The sequence below is a fragment of the Bos javanicus genome, chromosome 2 (genome assembly GCF_032452875.1).
Source record: "Bos javanicus breed banteng chromosome 2, ARS-OSU_banteng_1.0, whole genome shotgun sequence".
Classification (NCBI taxonomy): Eukaryota; Metazoa; Chordata; class Mammalia; order Artiodactyla; family Bovidae; genus Bos; species Bos javanicus.
In genome coordinates, this window is record NC_083869.1 from 30,324,166 (window position 1) to 30,349,886 (window position 25,721).

Sequence of the window (25,721 nt, forward strand, 5' to 3'; positions counted from 1 at the left end):
AGAGATATGTACTAATGGGAATCTCTTGCCTTTCTATGCAATTATTTACACCCAAAGCTCTGAAGCATCTCTTCTGCCATGTGGTATCATTCTGCCCTTTCTTGCTGGAACCTCTTCTCAAGCCAACAGCTTAGAGCTCGAAAAAGGTTGACCCCACTTCTCGAAGAAGATAGAGCCAGGGAGTTTCCCTAATTTGAATGCCAGGGTAATATCAAAGTGGGGAGAGAGTTGCTGCCCAATTTAGAAATCTGTTACCACTTTTAGAGCGATGATTTCTTATAAAGAGTGATAGAGTTCCACGCTGTCATTACATAGAATTCTATTTCATTAGGAATTACATAGGCTTTTGAATCTACGTGTAAATATAAATCCTTTCTTTGGGAAAAGATGGTCAGAGTTCCAAACAGCTGACCTCCAAGCACATTTTTGGATTACAGTATAAGTACATGTTGAAAATTGCCTCTCTAAATTTTGAGGCTAAAGAATAAACGTAATCGACCGATAGCATATTCTGTTTTTCTATTATTCGTGGTCACTGCTCACCTTCCTCTGTTATTTCTTTTGCTTTTTCCAGTACATTTACTATAAGAGCAGGCAAATTGAGTTGGCGTCGATCTTTTTATTTGGCAATTTTTAAATAATGTTTAGATAAACACAAAGCTGGGCCTTAGGTTTAAACTATTTAAGAAGGAAAACACCTAGATTGAAAGAAATATTAAGATAATGGACATAGTTTTTAAGGGAACTGGGAAACTATAGTTTGTTAAATTCAGTGTTCATTCTGAAGGGAAAAGATAAATCATCTTCTAAAGTCTCAGAGACAAGAAGGATTACTAAATAGTTAACAAGTACAGATTCATAAACAATAATCCTACCAAACTAGTATAACTTAAGTTGACTTAAGTCTTATTGACTATGCAATGTATAAAGGGGAAAGATTTCAATGCAGGTGCATAGCATAAGCATTGATAACAAAAACAGATTCATAGTCCTCCTATTGCAGATCACCCTAGTTATTCATTAAAAGTACAGAACACTGGACATCACAATCTGACCTACTAAATTAGAATCACAACACCTCTGTTAGCTTAGTGCATGAGTGCGTGCTAAGTCACTTCAGTTGTTTCTGATTCTTTGTGCCTCCACAAGCTATTGCCCACTAGGCTCCTCTGTCCATGGGATATCCCAAGCAGAATACTGGAGTGAGTTGCCATGTCCTTCTCCAAGGCATCTTCCTGACCCAGGGATCGAACTCGTGTCCCTTACGTCTCCTGCACTGGGAGGCCGGTTCTTTACCTCTAGTGCCACCTGAGAAGCCCCAAGTTTAGTGTATTGTATTTTCCTCATTTTGCTTTCTAGACTATTAAACTTTGATTATCAGGAGTGTTAACCTGCTTGGGTTTTTGTTGTTGTTTTCTTTAAAGCTGGAATGGATTTTTACCTAACAAAGCTTGCTGAAGAGAGTATGACCTGGCAGTACAATAAATGGTTTACACCTAGGCTGGTGCTGCCCAATTCAGTGGACAGCATTCATGCGTGGCTGTTGTACTTGAAATGTATTTGACATGTGGCATGTTCAGTCTTTGAAGATTTAGAATGGTATGAAAAGAGGAGGTAAATTATCTCAATAATTTTTAATATTGATTTCATCCTCAAATGATAATATATAGGATATATTAGGTTAAAGAAAATATTATTCAGATTAATTTCATCTCTTTTTTCCCCCCCCTTTTTAAATATGGGTATTAGAATGTTTAAAATCACATATGTGGCTCAGATTTGTAGTTCACGTAGTATTTCTATTTGGTAGCTCTGGTCTAAGTAAACTTTCACTAATACTTCTAGATTTTCTTCTGTCCGTAGAGATTGTTGAACATTTACTAGTTTTGAGGCTTCTTAGGGTAATAACTTACTACTTATTCCAAGTTTCTTGAGGGTCTTTGGTTTCCCTACAAACTTTAGCACAGAACTTTGTGAATATTGTGCTAAATGGTTGACACACATCTTCTGCATTGAAGTAAACTGAATTAACAGTTGGACTGAGAATTAGGTCTAGGCTGCTTTCCAAGTGTCGGAAACACTCATACATATTAACAGCTTAACATATAGGGACTTAGTAAATGCTACTTGAGTTTAGTAGCTATACATAGAAGAGATAAGTGACAAGCCTGATCAATACTTAGTATATGAAGAGTTACATTCCTATAAATGTGTCTCTAAAGTGGCATTTTATATATAACATCTCATTTCCAATTCAGTCAAAATGCTGTCTTGAAATTTGTTCTGAGGCACAGTATTATTCTCAGGTTAAAATGACTTCATGAATTTCCTACAGCCTTGGGCTGTTTAAAAAAAAAAAAGAAGTCTGTTTTTAGCTGGATACTACTGTATCAGCCTTTTCTCCTCCACATTCAATTCTGAAATTTTTCTTTTCTATTGAAGTGACTTAATGCAATAAAAATTTTCCTGAGTAGATATGTTGATGAAATTTTTATTAAACTAACTAGATTTAAAGAATGTTAAGATCAGTTCAGTTAAGTCACTCAGTCGCGTCCGACTCTGTGACCCCATGAATCACAGCACGCCAAGCCTCCCTGTCCATCACCAACTCCTGGAGTTCATTCAAACTCATGTCCATTGAGTCGGTGATGCCATCCAGCCATCTCATCCTCTGTCATCCCCTTCTCCTCCTGCCCCCAATCCCTCCCAGCATCAGAGTCTTTTCCAATGAGTCAACTTGTCGCATGAGGTGGCGAAAGTATTGGAGTTTCAGCTTCAGCATCAGTCCTTCCAATGAACACTCAGGACTGATCTCCTTTAGAATGGACTGGTTGGATCTCCTTGCAGTCCAAGGGACTCTCAAGAGTCTTCTCCAACACCACGGTTCAAAAGCATCAATTCTTTAGCGTTCAGCTTTCTTCACAGTCCAGCTCTCACATCCATACATGACCACTGGAAAATGGACCACTAGTGATCCATACATGATCACTAGACGGATCTTTGTTGGCAAAGTAATGTCTCTGCTTTTGAATATGCTATCTAGGTTGGTCATAATTTTCCTTCCAAGGAGTAAGCGTCTTTTAATTTCATGGCTGCAATTACCATCTGCAGTGATTTTGGAGCCCCCAAAAATAAACTCTGACACTCTTTCCACTGTTTCCCCATCTATTTGCCATGAAGTGATGGGACCAGATGCCATGATCTTCGTTTTCTGAATGTTGAGCTTTAAGCCAACTTTTTCACTCTCCACTTTTACTTTCATCAAGAGGCTTTTGAGTTCCTCTTCACTTTCTGCCATAAGGGTGGTGTCATCTGCATATCTGAGGTTATTGATATCTCTCCCAGCAATCTTGATTCCAGCTTGTGCTTCTTCCAGCCCAGCATTTCTCATGATGTACTCTGCATAGAAGTTAAATAAGCAGGGTGACAGTGTACAGCCTTGACGTACTCCTTTTCCTATTTGGAACCAGTCTGTTGTTCCTTGTCCAGTTCTAACTGTTGGTTCTTGACCTGCATATAGGTTTCTCAAAAGGCAGGTCAGGTGATCTGGTATTCCCATCTCTTTAAGAATTTTCCACAGTTTATTGTGATCCACACAGTCAAAGGCTTTGGCATAGTCAATAAAGCAGAAATAGATGTTTTTCTGGAACTCTCTTGCTTTTTCCATGATCCAGCAGATGTTGGCAATTTGATCTCTGGTTCCTCTGCCTTTTCTAAAACCAGCTTGAACATCTGGAAGTTCATGGTTCACTTATTGCTAAAGCCTGGCTTTGAGAATTTTGAGCATTACTTTACTAGCGTGTGAGATGAGTGCAATTGTGCAGTAGTATGAGCATTCTTTGTCATTGCCTTTCTTTGGGATTGGAATGAAAACTGACCTTTCCCAGTTCTGTGGCCACTACTGAGTTTTCCAAATTTGCTGGCATACTGAGTGCAGCACTTTCACAGCATCATCTTTCAGGATTTGAAATAGCTCAACTGGAATGCCATCACCTCCACTAGCTTTGTTCATAGTGATGCTTTCTAAAGCCCACTTGACTTCACATTCCAGGATGTCTGGCTCTAGGTCAGTGATCACACCATCCTGATTATCTGGGTCATGAAGATCTTTTTTGTACAGTTCTTCTGTGTATTCTTGCCACCTCTTCTTAATATCTTCTGCTTCTGTTAGGTCCATACCATTTCTGTCCTTTATCGAGCCCATCTTTGCATGAAATGTTCCCTTGGTATCTCTAATTTTCTTGAAGAGATCTCTAGTCTTTCCCATTCTGTTGTTTTCCTCTATTTCTTTGCATTGATCGCTGAGGAAGGTTTTCTTATCTCTTCTTGCCATTCTTTGGAACTCTGCATTCAGATGTTTATATCTTTCCTTTTCTCCTTTGCTTTTCACGTCTCTTCTTTTCATAGCTATTTGTAAGGCCTCTTGAGACATCCATTTTGCTTTTTTGAATTTCTTTTCCATGGGGATGGTCTTGATCCCTGTCTCCTGTACAATGTCATGAACCTCCGTCCATAGTTCATCAGGCACTCTATCTATCAGATCTAGTCCGTTAAATCTATTTCTCACTTCCACATTCAGTACATTCATTAAAAACGTCAATATCAAACTTGTACACTTAGAATGGTTAAAATGGTAAATTTTATGTTAGGTGTATTATACAATAAAAAATTAGGGGCAGAGTTAAAAATGTCACTCAGTCGAACAGCTTATAAATCTTGCTTTGCTTAAAGTTGCATATTTGTTGATACAATTTAAAGTACAGAAACATTTTGCCTGAAAGTGAAAATTTTAGTTACTCAGTCGTGTCCAAGTCTTTGCAACCCCAGGGACTGTATGGACTATAGCCCCCCAGGCTTCTCTGTCCATGGAATTCTCCAGGTAAGAATACTGGAGTGTGTTGCCGTTTCCTTCTCCATACATATTTGTTTATACAATTTAAAGTACAGAAACATCTTGTCTACCTTCCCTGCTGTTTTCTTTTTGACCCCTTACCTGTGAAATGAGAAAAGCAGATATCTCTATGTTGGAAAATTCTAGAGTTACTTGACTCCTTGTAGGTAACAGTGTTCCCTTCTTACTCTCTTCTCCCTTCAGTACCATCAATACCATTATTTGGGGCAATGTGCATTTGAGAGTCTTTGGGGGCAAGTTAGTGACTGAGGGAGAAGGCAATGGCACCCCACTCCGGTACTCTTGCCTGGAAAATCCCATGGACGGAGGAGCCTGGTAGGCTCCAGTCCATGGGGTCGCTAAGAGTCAGGAAAGACTAAGCGACTTCACTTTGACTTTTCACTTTCATGCATTGGAGAAGGAAATGGCAACCCGCTGCAGTGTTCTTGCCTGAAGAATCCCAGGGACGGTGGAGCCTGATGGGCTGCCGTCTATGGGGTCGCACAGAGTCGGACATGGCTGAAGCGACTTAGCAGCAGCAGCAGCAGCAGCAAGCAACTGAGGGTGCACATGCACACACATCCTTTCGTTAATCTTAATACTTACAAACTAAATGTCTGGCTTCTTGGATGTGCAAGTAAATATAAGGAGAATGAATACAGATAGATGAGGAAATAGATATGAAATTAGTTACAAATAGTAAATTTGAAGTTCTAAATGGAACTTACTCACATAAAAATGGTTACAGATTCAAGATTCTAAAATTAGGTTTCTCTGTAAGTCAGCAGTTTAAAATGAATCCATAAACATTTTAAGGAAATATTTGTGTAGATTGTATGTAAATATATATGTTTCAACCTGGGAACGACAGAGTCCTCACAGAAGAAACCCTGAAATGGTCCCTTAATGCTGATCTCATCGTCAGCTTCCTGGGAACTCTATCAAGAACGTCTTATCTCTCTATACTGCTGGCGAAAATTAAAGAACAAGCATTGCTCTATAGTAAAACCTCACTAATTTCATTATACATTCTAATTGTAAGCACTTACACAGTGTGCACACATTTCTTAACTTTTGAAGTTAAAAATACATTCTTTGAATTTTGTAAGTAAATAAGTGAAAATATCCTAAAATCAGTAAAAGTCCCTGTCTGTCTTGAACAATTGAGAATTATGTCCTTTTGCCTTTAGCTTTTGTGTCAAAGTATTACTTTCTCTATGTGTAAGGACTTTTGAGAATTGTTTATCAGCATCAGGGGTGCTGTGGCGTTCGTTAGCTTTACCCTGCTGAGTTCTGGCTCTTTTTCTGTGCCTTTCTGGGCTCCTCCTGGTTCAATTTCAGAGTCTTGCTTCTTTTTCTTCGTGGTCTTTAGGGCAGAGGTTCTTCCACCCTTTCATTTAGCCTCTGCAGCTTTGCCTTTGGCCTCGTCACCCCCTTCCTCTATCTTTTCCACTTCTTCTTTTGTTAGGTCTGCTCACGATTTGGGCTGGAGGCTGGCTACACAGCCGGAGTCACAGGTGATCTTTTCTGTGCGTGGTCGCATCTCCTCAGGATGAGCTGCATTGTTATTCTTATCCACTGAGCTACAGTCAGGATCATCTTCATCCCCTCTCCAAGTTCATGATTTAGCCCCATATGGACTGTAACTTCTTTTCCAAAATTTGTTTGTTGTCGTTTAGTCACTAAGTTGTGTTCGACTCTTTGTGACCCCATGGACTGTAGCTCACCAGGCTCCTCTGTCCATGAGATTTCCTAGGCAAGAGTACTGGCGTAGGTTGTCATTTCCTGCTCCAGGGATTCAATTCAACATCTCTTGCATTGCAGGCAGATTCTTTACCACTGAGCCACCAGGGAAGCCCTTTCCAAAATTAGGCTTGTAATATTATTTGAAACAAGGGTATTTTTATTTTTAAAAAATATATCCTATATTATGTTTTTACTGGCTCTCCCACTCCCAGCCCATAATATTTCTACTAGGGTTTACTCAGCATAATTCTGGGGAGAGGAAGCATAGGCAAGAGGTTTGCAAGGTGGACCATATTTGGTCCCGAATTAGCTCACTCAGGGCCTTGCTGTGTCCTTGCACGTGTGTACTCCCTAGGGCAAAAGCATTTGCATTGCACAAGTCTGTGCACTTTGTATGATGATATCACAATGTCATTTAGGGACAGGGGCACTGAACGAATCAGAGAAAAAGGCACAAAGTACTATAGACACAGGTGATTGCTCCTCCAGTAAGCACGTGTGAAACTCTTACCTCTTACAAATGGATATGATGATACAGTTTTCTTTGTATTCTTGACCCACAGTCCATCAGAGATGAAAGTGGAAACATGGAGTCAAAGTTCCATGTAGAGCAATGCTTCTCAAACTCTCTATTGTGAAGATGAGGTGGCTAGTCTATAAAATACAATAAAATTAATCTTCAGAAAATTGAAAAAACAGACCCACAAAATACGCTCTTCTGTTTTATTTTTAGATGCAACAGATGTAAAATTAGTTTGTCAGACACATTTCTGAATACTTACTCTCAGTGTCATGTTGCAGATCAGGAAAAAGTTGGAGACCAGCACTGGTTGGACCAGGTTCAAAGCTCTCATTTAGGGCACTTGTACCCATACCAGCCAGGAAGTGCTAGTTTCAAACAATATCTCAGTAAATATTTTGGAATGATTGCTTGCATTTAGAAAACCCTGAAAATAGAGGGAAAAAGAGTTGAGAAATCTGTGAATACCTGAAGACTAAACGTACAGAATAAACACTTGTCAAAGATTCTTACTAGAAAGTAAGCATAAGGTTAATGCTTGCTATGTAGTAATGCTGGCTTCCATCTATGCATCTTAGAAGGGGGTAGAATTTTTGAAAGAATGGGTGAATTTAAATTTAAAAGATTTGTAGTTCCCTTCCCAAGATATGTTCTTCATAAAGAAATAGGCTTTCCTAGAGAAATAGGCTTCCTTTCATCACCCCCAGGCTATTTGAACATATATAAAGGTCCTAAGAAACAATGAGTAAGAATCCTTGATACAGGGTTGTACATTGCTGCTTTGTTTGTTGTTGTTTTGTCTACATACCGTTAATTGTGCTCAAATATGGCTAAATTTTGGAATGCCAATTCCATTCACATCCATGCATCCTGGATTTTTCAGGGTCTTTGATCTTTTCCTCTATGCTAACAAAGCACTACATGAAATAGGCAATCAGTTGGGATTGGAATTCAATGTGTCAGCTAACTCAGAAATCCAAATACAGAATTTAGTACTCTAGTCAGCAGATATTCTCCAGGGAACTTGGCCTCCAGAAATCAATCACTGGTTTACATCCATCTAACCCAAGAGTGGGTTTAGTGGTGGCTGTTTTTATTTCCTATTATAAACAGAGTGATTTTTTATCAGGAGAAATGGTAAAAGAATATTTCAAAAAGTATTAGTTTTATTAAATGATTTGCGTTCTACGTCATTAATTTTCAAGGTAATCAAAATGAGAAAGCTGAAATCACTGTAAAAGAACTGCAGTGTCTTAAGGATCTGTAGAATGAAATGTGAACCCTTTTGAGGCTTTCATTTAACTTAGATATTTAAAATACTAAGAAAGAAAATAAATTATTTTGGCTAACTATCTTATAAACAATAAAACTGCAGTATCAAGTCAAAGGTAAGTGATATCACTGGATATTGTTTCTAGTTAAGAGAGCCTGGAACAGTTTGTCCTTATGGTACACATCAAAAAGTTGCAACACTGGAATAACTCATGTTGACAAATAACAGAAGGTGGGTAATAGAGTTTAAATGGTTGATACTTTATACTTCTGTGTTGTGTTCCTATCTTACAGACTTTTATAGTATTGAATAAAGGGAAGGCCATCTTCCGGTTCAGTGCCACCTCTGCCCTGTACATTTTAACTCCCTTCAATCCTCTTAGGAAAATAGCTATTAAGATTTTGGTACATTCATATCCTTTTCAAGTGATCGATATTAGCTATTTGTACATAATCTATAAGTGCTTTGTAGCTAAATGTAAGATTAAGTTGGGAAATGTCATATTCTGTGGTTTTTATCATTTTCATTTTGTATTTCCTTTTGTCATATAAGCATTTTCTTAAAATTTATTACATTAATGTTACTGAAATTTACAGTCTTTACTATTATATATACACACTATATGTATATTTCAGTCTATTATATATCAAATTCTAACATTATATATCTCTTTCTAAAATTACTCATCCTACAAATCTAGTGTAAAACAGACTTATTTTTACAATATTGTATAAAGTTTGTGACTTTCTGGAATTTGCATGGAATCCTGATATAATAGTAAGAAAACCAAACCTATATCCAGAGCCAAGTATAACCATATCTATAATATAAAGCATTTTAGTGTACCTTAGAGTTAACCTTTAAGCATAATTTCCACTGGAGACGATCAGGGGGCTCTGGCCAATATGTAGCTAGTTTTTGAACTTTCCTAATGAAATTCGTGAAGGAAGTACTGGATCACTGGCTGAATTTCAAATAGAAGTCATTGAATTATGACTCTGCCGTGCAAAACTGATTGCTTAGTAAAGACTCTGAAAGTTAATGAAAGATGCAGGGATTGTATTTCCAAAAGGTCTTCAGGGATTTAGCTTTGTGATTCTCACTGGTGTTAAAAAAAAAAAAAAAAAAAAGGACTCTGCAACTAAATTTATCTGTTCCTACTCCTTGGCCAAAAGCCTTCACTTCTGATTATGTCTCATTTGACGGCTTTGGCAATAATAAATATAGAATTACTGGTATAATTATCATCTACTTATCATCTATAATTATCATCTGCTCTATCTTCTATACCATTACTGGTATAACTATCATCTACTTCTAAGTAGAAAAAAACTTAACATTCCACTCTATTTTTAAACTGATAATAAGAGATTCCTTATGGTATAAGTATGGTATTAGTGAATTTCAAAGATTTGAAACATAACTTTTACATGTCCCGAGCTTTGACATTTATGGAGGTTTCTTTATCCTAGTTTGCGTTCCTAGTGCCATCGTGTGGTCATTTGATGAAAACTTTCTTTTTCTCTTATGGAAAATTTTTGCTTTGGCTGTTGACTGTTGTTGAATGTTAGATATGAATGCAAGAAATCTGTGTTTTACTCCTTGGCCAAGTTATCTAATTTCTCTAAAGTTTTAGCTTTATTTCTCTAATTTCTAAAATACAGGAATTAAACAGTTGTTTTTCAAGGTCCCTTTCAGCTCCATAATTCTGTTAGATCCTAGTCATTTGTTTCACTAACATTTAGATCATAGCTACTAACCAGACCTATTCCAATAACTCACACATATTATCCCATTTAATCTGTACCTCAAATTGATGAGTTCCACATCTGATTAGCTCCACTGCGTAAAATTCAGTGGAGACACTAGAAAGTTCAGTGGCACAGAGAGGTTGAGTGACTTACCCGAGTCATTTTCATGTTGCTAAGATCACCTTTATGTTGAATTTTATCATGCTAAGGCATGACTTTGAAATATTCACTTTCAATCTTATCCAATGCTGCTATATGTTTACAAACACTTGAAATAAAGCGACCTGACATTTAACACCGTACTATAATATATTCATCCATATTGTATCACATGTGTTTAAGAAATTATAATTCTGCCAGAATGTGCCTTCCTCAGCAATTCACTATTTTAATCAACTAAATTAGTTCACATCAGTGCTCTCTGCTCAAATCTATGCAGTTCCAGAATGCCCACAGTTTTCCCAATAAGGTCTTCTGGGAATAAATAGATTGATTTAATAATAGTAGCAAAAACCACACTTTATACTTTTATAAAGCTTTCTCGTACATTATCTCATTCAATCTATACAACTACTCTGTGAGATTAGTGTTATTATATAAATTTAAGGATGAGAAAAATGAAATTTAAAGAGATTAGATGATTTGCCCACAGTATGTTTGTCACTGATTCCTGGCCAAACTGCAGGTTGAGCTTTTCAATGTTAGTTTTATATAATATAATACATGGGTTTGGGTTTTCTTCTGTGTGTTCCTTAACAATAACCTACATTATTCAGCATGCTAATTATGTGCACTATTTTGACAAACTGTGTGTTTATGACAATGAGTAACCCTCCCGACTGGACAAAGAATGTAGAGTAAGTTCAACTTATAAACTATATATCAACTTATGTATAAGTGTGTGTGTGTGTGTGTATTGTTGCATAGACATAGAGATGTATATCTATGTCTATATATATGTATTTAGGATTTAATATCTCTCCATGTGTACTTGGTGGTGACCAGAAGCCCATCATTCTTGCACACTCATCACTCTTCCTTTAGGATATACAGTGGCCAGAGCAAATATGGTGAAAGTTATCACAGAAAGGAACCAATGTGGTAGACCTTGGTTCCAGTTAACTTCCAGATTAATTCAGTGAGTCTTCCACATGCCCTAAAAACATACTATCAAGCCTCACCAAGTTTACACTTCCATCAGGCACAGCCACTCTGTGCCAGGCCCATATTGGTTTCAAATGTGGTCAACCAAAATATCTGCTGGGAAAAAAAATCCCGAAATTTGGGATTTTCAAACTTGAATATTTAATAAACTGAGGACTCTGCTAACTGAGCCTCCCTAGTCACTCAGACAGTAAAGAATCTGCCTGCAATGCAGAAGACCAGGTTTTAATCCCTGGGTTGGAACGATCCCCTGGAGAAGGAAAAGGCAATACACTCCTGTATTCTTGCCTGGAGAATTCCATGGGCAGAGGAACCTAGCGGGTTATAGTCTATGGGGTCACAAAGAGTTGGACACAACTGAGCAACTAACACCCACACACACACACACACGCATACTGAAATAAAAGAGTGGCATTTTCAGAAACCAAGTGCATTGCTAACTGTTCTAATGGACTCTTCTGGGATACTTTGAGGACAGCGAGGCCAGATATGTGGTAAGTGCTGCTGGGGCTGTTCTCATGGCTGGCGTGGTGACCACTATTGCTCTGTGGCTTCTGACCCTTAAAACAACAACCATGGGGGTATTCTAAGGGCCTTTTCCCTTCCTGGACACTTCCAGGTTAGAACCAATAAAAAGATAGAGTTTCTGAAGAAGTGAAAGTCGCTCAATCGTGTCCAGCTCTTTTCAACCCCATGGACTATACAGGCTATCAAATTCTCCAGGCCAGAATACTGGAGTGGGGAGACTTTCCCTTCTCCAGGGGATCTTCCCAACCCAGGGATCGAACCCAGATCTTCTGCATTGCAGGTGGATTGTTTCCCAGCTGAGCCACTAGGAAAGCCCAGAGATTCTGAAGGAAATTTAAAAAAAAATTATATACAAAGGATTGTTTAAGTATTAATACTAATGTGTGAGGCCCACAGGTCTCAAGTCACCCTTGTTTCTGTGATTTCATTATCCAACTTCTGAGACGAAGATGAAAACATCTAAGTTTCTAGTTGGAAATCTATAAATTTCTTCTCATTTAAACTGACTAAGTCATTTAAATTTTGGATTTCCAATCTGTCTCAATATTTTATTCAAAATTAGATTTTCACCTCTGATGACCCTAGAATTATCCATTTGGCATGAACAAAATTCTTTTCCCAACTAAGTTAACTTAGCTTATCTTGAAAAAAGAGGAAAACTTAAGACTTACTAATTTGTCCATGTTCCCTCAGTCATAAAACATGATTGAAATTAAGCATTTTACTTTCTAAGGAAAATAATTTTATGCTTCCACAATATTATTGATCAGCTACTCCATCATGTGAATGTACTGGATAATTCTCAGGAGGCTCTATTCATTTGTGTCAATACTAAGACATTTCAGATACACTTTATACAGTATGTATTTCTCACTCTACCCTTAGGGCAATTTAAAAACAACTCTGTGTGCGTTAAGGAGTTGAATTTAAATTTCAGACTATGTTTTATTTCCATAAAAATAATTTTAACCTGCATGATTCCTTTTTAAATGTTTGTTATTAACATAATGAGAGAGTGTTAAGAAATTGATATGTCATGAAAGAAAGTGATTAGTTTATTCATTCTTTTTGGATACTTGTCTCCAGGTACACCTTCACAGGAATATATACTTTTGAATCACTTATAAAAATTATTGCAAGGGGCTTCTGTTTAGAAGATTTTACTTTCCTTCGAGACCCATGGAACTGGCTCGACTTCACTGTCATTACATTTGCGTAAGTGTTTTTCTTGGAAGCTTCAAAATAGGATATATTTTGGCTTCTACAAGTGTTCATGCTTTTAAAGAATAAGCTTGCTTTAACTGTAGAATGTTTCTGTGTGATTTATACATTTAAGCTCTGGATTTTAATTTAGTGCAACAGAGGTCAAAGAGGCATTTCACTTTGGCATAAAGGCTTTGCAGTAATTGAAATTATAATGTTCACACATAACAAACATTGTCAGCAAATTTTATACATGCTGCTGTTTCAACAGTACACACACACATTCACACATATACACACACACACACTAATATGGAAGCAAAAGTGTATTTATAATACATCTGTGAAAGTGTTTTTAAAAATTACAACCAAAAAACCCTCTACTGGCCCTGCAAATGTCCATTGACCTTACCCACGTCATGCACTCTCCCCAGTTTCTTAGGTAGAATAATAGAAAATAAACATCAAAACATTTTGACATAACAAACTAATAGAAAAACGTAAGGTTCTTAATATATATTTGCTATTAAATGGTTATGTCATCAACAAATGCACAATTAAGGCTTACAAACAAGCATACTCTCTGACTCTTCCTATTTCTCACTTGATCCTTTCCTTTCTTCCTCTCCTTCTTTCCCCTTCTAATTTTCCTCATCATTTTCTTTATATAAACCTTCTTATCCTTATTTCCCAACCAGATAAATTCAGTAATGCACACAACACAACTTCTGCAGTCTGCTTTTTTTTTTTTTTTTTGGTCTAGTGATAAACTTCCCCAAGAAAGAAGAAACCCAGAAAAATAACAGAAGGCCGCTGTGCACTAGATGAAATTAGAATGTAGAGGAAGATGGACCAATGTGGTTCACCCTCATTCTTCAGCAGCTGGTTTACTTGGCCTCTTCCAGGCATAAGGATGTGGGAAGATGAGCAGAGGAGAAATGGAGCTGATATTCTCAAGGCTCCAAATGCTGCCTGTCTCATCTAAATTCCATATCTATTCAAGATGAGCTGATTCTTCACCGTCCCCTCTGGCCATGGCTCAAAAGAAAGCATTTTTGAGGGGCTATTGTTTCTTGAGGCTAAAATAACAGGAATGGCAAGAGTGATCATTGGGCCCCCATAAAATATTGTTCTTAATTTTCCTAGCTTTCACTTAAGAGTTACACCAAAAAATCCTGATCACATATGGATAGGCAGTAAGTCAGTCTGCCTGAATTTCTCTTGGATGATTTCATATATTTTTTAAAAACTGAAGGCCTAAGACTATTAGTTCAGTTCAATCACTTAGTCATGTCTGACCCTTTGTGACCCCATGGACTGCAGCACGCCAGGCCTCCCTGTCCATCACCAACTCCTGGAACTTGCTCAGACTCAACGTACATTGAGTTGGTGATGCCATCCAACCATCTCATCCTCTGTCATCCCCTTCTGCTCCTGCCCTTCAGTCTTTCCCAGCATCAGGGTCTTTTCCAGTGAGTTAGTTCTTTGCATCAAGTGGCCAAAGTATTGGAGTTTTCAGTTTCTGCATCAGTCCGTCCAATAAATGTTCAAGACGGATTTCCTTTAGGATTGACTGGTTGGATCTCCTTGCAGTCCAAGGGACTCTCAAGACTCTTCTTCAACACCACAGTTCAAAAGCATCAATTCTTTGACGTTCAGCTTTCTTTATGGTCCAACTTTCTCATCCATACATGACCACTGGAAAAACCATAGCTTTGACTAGATGGACCTTTGTTGGCAAAGTAATGTCTCTGCTTTTTAATATGCTATCTAGGTTGGTCTTAGCTTTTCTTCCAAGGAGCAAGCATCTTTTAATTTCATGGCTACAATCACCATTTGCAGTGATTTTGGAGCCCTCCAAAATAAAATCTCTCACTGTTTCCATAGTTTCCCCATCTATCTGCCATGAAGTGATGGGACCGGATGTCATGGTCTTTATTTTTTGAATGTTGAGTTTTAAGTCAACTTTTTCACTCTCCTCTTTGACTTTAATCAAGAGGCTCTTTAGTTCTTCTTCTCTTTCTGCCTAAAACTATAGCCAAGAATTATTGTCCTTTTACTTAATTCTCCTAAATTACCCATATTGATTGTACTGCTTTCTGCAATGACAAAAGGATTGTGTACTTAAGAAACTTACATCCACTTCATGGCCTTAAATGATGTAAATAAAGAAAACCATAGTGATGGACCCTAACTTCTAAATTGTTACTGACAAAATTATCATTCAAAATCACGAAGAAGGGCTTTATAAAAGACCCAAGCAAATAATATAAATGCTACTTAATTCTTGAATAACTCTAATTTAATTCTACAGGTATGTAACAGAATTTGTAAGCCTAGGCAATTTTTCAGCTGTTCACACTTTCAGAGTCTTGAGAGCTTTGAAAACTATTTCTGTAATTCCAGGTAAGAAGTGGTCAGTGCAAAACATAAGGCTTCTTGTACCTATGGCTCTTTCTTTGTATCCTGTTATTGTGTTTGTGTGTGAACTCCCTATTTCAGATATGTGACAGAGTTTGTGGACCTGGGCAATGTCTCCGCATTGAGAACATTCAGAGTTCTCCGAGCGCTGAAAACAATTTCAGTCATTCCAGGTGAGGGTTAAACACTGAGGCTCAGCTGTCATGATTTTTCAACAACAGTCTCTTTTCTTAACACTCAGCATTACATAAAATTGGGGATCATAATAATTTAAATCATAATAATAAAAAAATGAGTGTTACCCAGAAAATAATTCTTATTATTTGAACATAAATGTTTATGTTTTCATATTTTTCATCAGTCTTGGAGTTCAATACTTTCTTGCATGAGACACTGTATTATACAGTCTATGTGATTTGCACTTAAATAAGTCCTGGGTTTTTTCTTCCATGTCAGTTGTACTAAAGATTTGTTCCCTGTCAAATGTACTGGTCTGTAATTTCTTGTTAATTTTAGGCATTGATGACAATGTCTGTACAATGTGAATCTTAATATTGTTTAAAAAGACAAGGAAATAAGATAGTAAAGAGTAGCATGGGTCTGCTGGAGGATTTATTATCTTTTAAGCCATGCTGTGTGGCTTGGGGGATCTTAGTTACCCAACAAGGCTTTGAACTTGGACCATGGTAGGAAAAGTAGCAAATCCTAACCACTAAACTGCCAGAAAACTCCCCAAGCCTTTCTTATCTTAAAGTGCAATTATACTCCAAACTGCCTCCAGTTTTATAGCAAAATCTTTCCTACTTATAAATAGGAATTTGAAAATATTTTTATTCTGGTAACTTGTCATAAAACTGACCACTGTCCCTAATGAAAGTACAGGGCAAGTTTCATTAGCAAACCAGAGAAATACAAGGTATTTTTCTTCATATAGGCCTTGTGAAGACCATGAACTTCCAGCTATTTTATCCAAATGTAATGGGATATGGATTTTCATTTCATCGCTCAGATCGTTACGTTTCCAAAGTTTATTTTCATTAGCACTTCAACCTTCCATGAAGTGTTGCTTTCCCTTTACAACTGATTGCAGTCATTTTCAAACATACTTATGGAATCTATGTTTTCAAGAAAATTGTGTGAAGCTTTTCTTACTTCAGACATTCTAAGTCTTCATAGTAATAACCTTCCTTCTTTCAGGTCTGAAAACCATCGTGGGGGCCCTGATCCAGTCTGTGAAAAAGCTCTCAGATGTCATGATCCTAACTGTGTTCTGTTTGAGTGTGTTCGCCCTGATTGGGCTGCAGCTCTTTATGGGCAACCTGCGGAATAAATGTGTGCAGTGGCCTCCCACCAACGCTTCCCTGGAGGAGCACACTGTAGAGAAGAACATAACCAAGAATTACAATGGCACATTTGTAAACGAAACGCGAAATGAGTTTGACTGGAAGTCGTATATTCAAGATTCAAGTAAGAATTGCTATTATGTAGGTTTATTTTTTTCATTGCTGATCTTCTTTCCATATAGGCATGGAAAAATTTTTAAATGATTGTGTAACAGGCTGTGGTATCTTTATTGCCTTATAATGGTTTGCACATAAATTTAATTGTTTGAGTGATAAATATTCTAATTATAACTCTTAAATGCCACTTTCTGTCACATCATCTGATGAGAGACTGAAAAATTCAGCAAGAAAGAAATTTTCATAGGATACTGGGTTTCTGTACATTCTTCTCATCAAGGTATGAAGCTATACATTGTCTCATTTGAGGCAATCAAATAAAATATTTGAAGGCCCTTTGTTAACTCAAAAGTATTATGCAAATATAACTTATTAAATACCAATTTTAGAATGCATTTTATGTACCAGAAACTGCACAGGATTCCAGGAAAATAATGGTGATGGAACATGGTTCCAGGGTACTTATAGTTTAATAGGTAACTTTTATTGTTATTTTATAGAAATCAAGTGAAGACCTAAAGATAAATAGTTTTTACAATTGTAAAATGAGAATTTTAAGTAGTATTCCATCAAAAAGAAGGAAATGAGAATCAGTAAACCTTTAGGAGAGAGAAGTTTAAGATGTCAAAAATCTGTAAAGATATTAGAATCAGTTTACCTTCATTTCAAGAGTTTAGACAAAATATGCGAATGTTTAAATATTCTAGTATAGAAGGATGAAAAAATAAATGGCCCAGTATCCTTTCTGTTTTGAAAGTGACAATAAAAATAAGCAAAATTTTTTTGTTGTATAATTTTAGTATCTGCCAGTAGCAACATTTCAAAAGCAGAGAAAAAGACCATGATTCATGGGAAAAGAGAACATCTTTTTAAAGAAAAATATTAAATATATAAAACTAAGACTCTACAGGTGCATAAATATAGCTGTATCTTTATTATTTTAAGGAGATGAGTAATACTTAGGGGAAAAAAATCAAAGAAGAAAGAAAGTCTTAGTAATGATTATGTGAAACAAGTAGAATTAGTCTTAAAGTTTAACTTACTGGTGATTTGATAATTTTTAAAAAAAAATGCTATCTTAGTTATATCTAGTACTGTGGGCAAGAATCCCTTAGAAGAAATGGAGGAGCCATTATTGTCAACAAAAGTGTCCGAAATGCAGTACTTGTATGCAATCTCAAAAATGACAGAATGATCTCTGTTTCAGGCAAACCATTCAATATCACGGTAATCAAGTCTATGCCCTGAGTGTAATGCTGAAGAAGCTGAAGTTGAATGGTTCTATGAAGACCTACAAGACCTTCTAGAACTAACAACAACAAAAAAAGATGTCTTTTTCATTATAGGGGACTAGAATGCAAAAGTAGCAAGTCAAGAAACACCTGGAGTAACAGGCAAATTTGGCCTTGGAGTACAGAATGAAGCAGGGCAAAAGCTAATAGAGTTTTGCCAAGAGAATGCACTGGTCTTAGCAAACACCCTCTTCCAACAACACAAGGGAAGACTCTACATATGGTCATCACCAGATGGTCAATACCAAAATCAGATTGATTGTATTTTTTGCAGCCAAAGATGGAGAGCTCTAGACCAGGAGCTGACTGTAGCTCAGATCATGAACTCCTTATTGCCAAATTCAGACTTAAATTGAAAAAAGTAGGGAAAACCCCTAGACCGTTCAGGTATGACCTAAATCAAGTCACTTATGATTATACAGTGGAAGTGACAAATAGATTCAAGGGATTAGATCTGATAGAGTGTCTGATAGGATGGAGGTTCATGACATAGTACAGGAGACAGTGATCAAGACCATCCCCAAGAAAAAGAAATGCAAAAAGGCAAAATGGTTGTCTGAGGAGGCCTTAAAAATAGCTATGTAAAGAAGAGAAGCAAAAGGCAAAGGAATAAAGGAAAGATATACCCATTTGAATGCAGAGTTCCAAAGAATAGCAAGGAGAGATAAGAAAGCCTTCCTCAGTGATCACAACAAAGAAATAGAGGAAAACAATAAAATAGGAAAGACTAGAGATCTCTTCAAGAAAATTAGAGATACCAAGGGAACATTTCATGCAAAGATGGGCACAATAAAAGACAAAAATGGTTTGGACCTAACAGAAGCAGAAGGTATTAAGAAGAGGTGGCAATAATGCACAGAAGAACTATACAAAAAAGATCTTAATGACCCAGATAATCAGGATGGTATGATCACTCACCTAGAACCAGGACATCCAGACATCCTGGAGTCCTAAGTCAAGTGGGCCTTAGGAACAAAGCTAGTGGAGGTGATGGAATTCCAGTAGAGCTATTTCAAATCCTCAAAGATGATGCTGTTAAAATGTTGCACTCAATATGCCAGCAAATTTGGAAAACTCAGCAGTGGCCACAGGACAGGAACAGGTCAGTTTTCATTCCATTCCCAAAGAAAAGCAATGCCAAAGAATGCTCAAACTACCACACAATTGCACTCATCTCACACGCTAGCAAATTAATGCTGAAAATTCTCCAAGCCAGGCTTCAACAGTACATGAACCATGAACTTCCAGATGTTCAAGCTGGATTTAGAAAAGTCAGAGGAACCAGAGATGTTAATACCCAACCACCTGACCTGCCTCCTGAGAAATCTGTATGTAGCTCAGGAAGCAACAGAACTGGAAATGGAACAACAGACTGGTTCCCAATTGGGAAAGGAATATGTCAAGGCTGTATATCATCACCCTGCTTATTTAACTTATATGCAGAGTATATTATGAGAAATACTGGACTAGATGAAACACAAGCTGAAATCAACACTGGAATATCAATAACTTCAGATACACAGATGACATCACCCTTATGACTGAAAGTGAAGAAGAACTAAAGAGCCTCTTATGAAGGTGAAAGAGGAGAATGAAAAAGTTGGTTTAAAACTCAACATTCAGAAAACTAAGATCATGGCATCCGGTTCCATCACTTCATGGCAAATGGATGGGGAAACAGTGTCTGACTTTATTTTGGGGGGCTCCAGAATCACTGCAGATGTTGACTGCAGCCATGAAATTAAAAGACACTTGCTCCTTGAAAGAAAAGCTATGACCAACACATTACTTTGCCAACAAAGGTCTGTCTAGTCAAAGCTAGATTTTTTTTTAGTCAGAGCTACTGGTTTTTCCAGTGGTCATGTATGGATGTGAGAGTTGGACTATAAGGAAAGTTGGGCACCTAAAAATTGATGCTTTTGAACTGTGGTGTTGGAGAAGACTCTTGAGAGTCCCTTGGACTGCAAGGAGATCCAACCAGTCCATCCTAAAGGAAATCAGTCCTGAATATTCATTCAAGGACTGATGCTGAAGCTGAAACTCCAATACTTTGGCCTCCTGATGAGAAGAACTGACTCACTGGAAAAGACCCTGATGCTAGGAAAGATTGAAGGCAGAAGGAGAAGGGGATGACAGAGGATGAGATCATTGGATGGCATCACTGACTCAGTGGACATGAGTTTGAGTAAATTCCAGGAGTTGGCTTTGGACAGTGAGGCCTGGCGTGCTGCAGCATGGGGTCACAAAGAGTTGGACACAGCTGAGCAACTGAACGGAATTGAACTGAAAGTAAAGATAGCATAATAAAAAAACTATTTCGATATTTGCCAAAACTAATGCAATATTGTAAAGTTTAAAAATAAAATAAAAAAAAATAATAATGGGTCTCTTATAGTTGTAAATCTGGAATATACCTTGATTGATACAGATGAACTCTTCCATGATATTATTGACATGCCAACAAGTAATTTGCAAATAATTATAAATTGCTACATTAAGACAAATGATGAGAAAAATACGTGTAAGAGGAATACATGAAACGTCTCTTATTCATTTCATATGATGCCCATCAGTTCACTGATGTCACCAACTCCCTGAAATCTGTTTTTCTTTTTAATCAAGAAACTGGTTATGAGGGTGTCACTTATGATTTATTCACTTTAAGGAAAATGTATTGAACTCCATCTTCTTACATTGAAAATAAAGGAAGTTAAGAATATCTGAGGCTATTTCAGCCCTAAAAATCTGTCTTATCATTTTTTCTAATAATATTCCATTTGTTGAAAAAAGAGTATTTTAAATTAAATGCACCTATAGATAAAATGGTTTGTTTTTGAAAGTGATAGAAAATCTAATTTATTAAAATCAAAGATAAACATTATGCTTGAGTTATATTTTATTCAGATTAAACTTCTAGATCACTGAGTTTAATGGACAAAACTTCCCTTATAAATACCTAGTATCAAAAATTTTTCCAGAAAATGTCATATTTCTTTCACATTGTTTAATTTTAATTACAAGTTAAGAAATTATACCTTTGTTTTCTTATGTTCAGAGATGACATGGGGAATTAAAATATTTTATTATGCATCTTTGTATCTCTTACAAAACTACATAGAATAAATTTTTCAGAAAATTTAACATCTAGAAAATATTTTTTCTTATAAAATCCTAAATTGTTCTTTTTACAAAATGACTCTTTAATTTCATGTGTTTCAATTTTTGTCATCCCTTTACTTATTCATTCAGTAAACTTTATTGAAAGGCTAGAATGAAGTGAAGGTTAAGTTGCTCATTCATGTTCAACTCTTTGCAACCCCAAGGACTATACAGTCCATCAAATTCTCCAGGCCAGATTACTGGAGTGGGTAGCCTTTCCCTTCTCCAGAAGATCTTCCCAATCCAGGGATTGAACCCAGGTCTCCTGCGTTGCAGTTGGATTCTTTACCAGCTGAGGCACAAGGAAAGCCCTGTTGAAAGGCTACTATGTCCAAATACTATGTATTCCCAAATAATATGGAAATAACCGATGATTCATTTTTCAAGGAGTTGTAAACAAATAATTACAACACAAGACAGTGAATGTAATAATAATGGGTATATGTGTTTCTGGTAGCATAGTGAGAGTTCTTAATTCTGCCTATCTTCATTGGAAGAAAGTAGGAGATATCAAGGAATAGTTCATGAAGAGTTGACATTTCAACAGGATATTGAAAGAATCTAAGGACTTTGCCCAGAGACAGAAAACTTAGAGTTAATAAAATATTCACCTATAATAATTATTTTAGCTTTAGTATTTAAGATTATTTTTAAATTTCACTTATTTTAATAACTGACATGGTTTATGCATCTTTTATGTTACCTATGACATATTTTATAAATTGGTAGAATATAAATTATAATTTATTAGTCATTTATAAAGTGTTAAAAAATATAGACTACTGTTCAGAAAAGCTAAAATTCCTTTCTTTTGAAGTATGTGGCAGTCTTGAGAAAGCAAAGAAATCCCTATCATTCTTATCTATTTGTAGAGAATGAAATTTTTATTTTTCATGAGGAGGGTAGAAAAACACTGTTACTTTTAAAAATGTTATGTTAGTTCCTGTGATTATCGCTTGTTTTACCTTCACAAAGAACAAATGTCTTCTACTCTTACGTAAGCATCCAGTCCCCTTGATATAATAGCTAATATTTAGAGGGAGTAATAGTTCTGCCTTGGAATAAATTATATTATGTATTTAAAACTACAAACTTAAAAAGTAGAATCAGATCTTAATCTTATTTTGCAGTGTCATGCAAATGTTCATCGTGTGACTTTTTTTTTCCCAAACAGGATATCATTATTTTCTGGAGGGTTTTTCAGATGCACTACTGTGTGGCAATAGCTCAGATGCGGGGTAAGCCAATAATCTGTATGTGTGCATACATGTTTTCTCTTTTTTTGTACAAACTGACAGATAACAGCCAGCTAATTTTATTTATAGTAATTTGTGATAATTAAGATTTTTTTATTTATAAGGTGAGGGATTATTTAAATGTTAGGCAAGCTTTCATGTTGTGTAAAACAAGAAGGAACACTTTAGCTTTAATGCCAGTTCCTTTAGATGAGTATTCGTGAGCTATGAGTCAACTCTGGAGCATCCATGCTAAGAAAATGAACTAAACACATGTTAACACGCTGATTACGGACAGAAAATAGTTTTGTAAAATATTACTAGGCATGCTATACAATATTTTAATGATGACATCAGGTGATTAGTAAAATTATATTAAGTCAAAAGTTGGGAAATGTGTTACTTATTTAATACTTTCATCCTTTCATACTTATTTCATACTTATTACATACTTTCATCCCTTGAAATAGCAAATCTTTCTAGCTCAAATATTTAAAGTATAGTGTGCTACCAAAATAAAAACACAGCAGAGCTTCTTATAATACTTTCTTTTGTCGCATTTACAGCCAATGTCCAGAAGGATACATGTGTGTGAAAGCTGGTAGAAATCCCAATTATGGCTACACAAGCTTTGATACCTTCAGTTGGGCTTTTTTGTCACTGTTTCGACTGATGACTCAGGACTTCTGGGAAAATCTTTACCAGCTGGTGAGAACCTGAGGCAACACATAATTGTGTTTAATTGGAAGTATATAAGAAAACCAACTTAGTTATGAAATCCAAACCACACCATAATATAATGGAAAGAGCAGACCTTGAAATCAGAAGACTTGACTTTCTTTGTCTTATTGATTATAACACATATTAAGCATAGCAGTGTGTTATGAACACAATTCTGTCTCATTTCCCCTTGATCTCTAAAAATATTCCCCACTCTTCCCATACACAGATGCTCCTAAATGGAAAAGCGCAGCTTCCTCTCAATTCCGTTTACCCCCTCAGGTATTATCCTTCAGGTGGCAGGTGATGAAGATGAGTAAACAGATGTAGAAGGATAAGTTTGGTCTCTTCCTGACTTTACTCAAAGGTTCAGTTCTTTAATGGAGATCCCCATGGTATATTATTCGACTCTGCTTTATTCCTGGTAAATCCAGGAATTCCCTCCTACAGATTAGAATGCTAAATGCATGAGTTAGGGGAGAAGGAAGAGGATGAGGTTAAAGAAACAGATAGTCAACAAAGTAGGAGGGGATGTGACCATCATAATTACTTATATCAGAGTCCTACACAAAGTAAGTTGACAATTGAAGCCACCAGTTAGAAAAATATTGTAAAAAAATAATTCTGGTATTCTTGTTTTCAGACATTACGTGCTGCTGGAAAAACATACATGATATTTTTTGTGCTGGTCATTTTCTTGGGCTCCTTCTATCTAATAAATTTGATCCTGGCTGTGGTGGCCATGGCCTATGAAGAACAGAATCAGGCCACCTTAGAAGAGGCGGAACAGAAAGAGGCTGAATTTCAGCAGATGCTCGAACAACTTAAAAAGCAACAGGAGGCAGCTCAGGTAAATTCACCAAATCAAGTATGTCCTGTCTTGTGGTATGAACCTTTTTTTTATTGTTTTGGTTGTTACAACAACACTGGAAAGAAAGTGAGAACCAGATGATCATTTGTACTTAGGAGAAGCTGATAGTATAGGGGGTTAGTCAGTATTTCTACATTATTTTGATCATCTGTAAATCCTTTAGTTTAACTATTCTAAAATGTTTATAATATTGACCACAATATTATAAACAATATTATAAAATATTGTTTATATATTTATTATAAAATATTGACCACAATATTATAAAATAGCAATATTCATGCACATTTAATCATCTTAAAAATTTTAGAATTCAAGGAAAAATGTGATTTTGAGGTCTTCTCAGGTGAGAAATTTTACTGAATGAGTATACTGGCATTAGAAGAAAACCCTAAGAAATCATCTTCTTTTAGAAAAAAATGTATTGGTTATTGTGTAAAAAGATGTTCATGTAGTTCTTAGAAGACAGTCTTTACCCAAAAATATGTTGTCTTTTGTGTGGTTGCTTGTCTTTCTAAATAAAGAAGTGATCAAATAATGTAATGCTCTCTGATACAGCAGTAGGCATATAAAAGTCACCAATTTTATGGAGATCAGGGAACCTAAGAATTACTTCATCTTATAGTATGATAAAATGCCCTTCCTATCACTTCCATCTTTCTTCACTTCTGTTTAGCATCAAAACTCATTGTCTTTACTATAAAAGAAAGTTGATTGGGGAATATTAATTTATTTGGAAGCCTATATTGAGGGCACTCTTGGAACAATGAAAATCGTCACAAAGTTCCAACAAGCTGTGATAAACAGCACTGTTTTCATCCCATGACCATGTAGCCAGCAAAAACCAGTGCTGACTTGAAAAACTGGGGATGATCTTTGGAGAACTGAATGTCTTGTCTTGCTTAGCAGAAACTATTGACCCTCCGGTCTCTAGTCTTTTGGATAGAGTTTTGTAGACGTGAGATGGGATATCACCTTCTATAAATTTGATTGATAATATTTTGAGGGTACTGGACAATCCTGTTTCAATAGCTAGAAAGAGGCCCTCAGTTCTTTATCTCATGCCTCCTGTCTTTGGATGTGACCCCAAGTAACTCATCACCTTTTCTTCCATGCTCTAGTTTTGTTTTGTTTTGTTTTTTTCCCCCAGTGAAAAAAAGACAGTGCTAATTACCAATTTTTCAGTTCAGTTCAGTCGCTCAGTCATGTCCGACTCTTTGCAACCCCATGAATCTCAGCATGCCAGGCCTCCCTGTCCATCACCATCTCCTGGAGTTCACTGAGACTCACGTCCATTGAGTCAGTGATGCCATCCAGCCATCTCATCCTCTGTCGTCCCCTTCTCCTCCTGCCCCCAATCCCTCCCAGCATCAGAGTCTTTTCCAATGAGTCAACTCTTCTCATGAGGTGGCCAAAGTACTGGAGTTTCAGCTTTAGCATCGTTCCTTCCAAAGAAATCCCAGGGCTGATCTCCTTCAGAATGGACT

At 36.6% G+C, this 25,721-nt stretch overlaps 1 protein-coding gene across 6 annotated transcripts in view; it reads left to right on the forward strand.

Moving 5' to 3' along the window:
- The window catches only part of LOC133259160 (sodium channel protein type 1 subunit alpha), a 315,536-nt gene that overhangs the window by 231,225 nt on the left and 58,590 nt on the right, over positions 1 to 25,721 (forward strand). For 3 of the 6 annotated variants that reach the window (XM_061436296.1, XM_061436351.1, XM_061436322.1), the window contains exons 1-7: positions 9,064 to 11,038; positions 12,960 to 13,088; positions 15,579 to 15,670; positions 16,695 to 16,964; positions 22,583 to 22,646; positions 23,210 to 23,351; positions 24,007 to 24,213. In XM_061436296.1, the coding sequence (XP_061292280.1) occupies positions 10,959 to 11,038; positions 12,960 to 13,088; positions 15,579 to 15,670; positions 16,695 to 16,964; positions 22,583 to 22,646; positions 23,210 to 23,351; positions 24,007 to 24,213 (984 nt within the window). In that variant the 5' untranslated portion in view covers positions 9,064 to 10,958. Of the gene's footprint in view, positions 1 to 8,723; positions 8,843 to 9,062; positions 11,039 to 12,959; positions 13,089 to 15,578; positions 15,671 to 16,694; positions 16,965 to 22,582; positions 22,647 to 23,209; positions 23,352 to 24,006; positions 24,214 to 25,721 lie in introns of those variants that run through there. The other 3 variants (XM_061436361.1, XM_061436312.1, XM_061436306.1) reach the window with 3 other exon arrangements.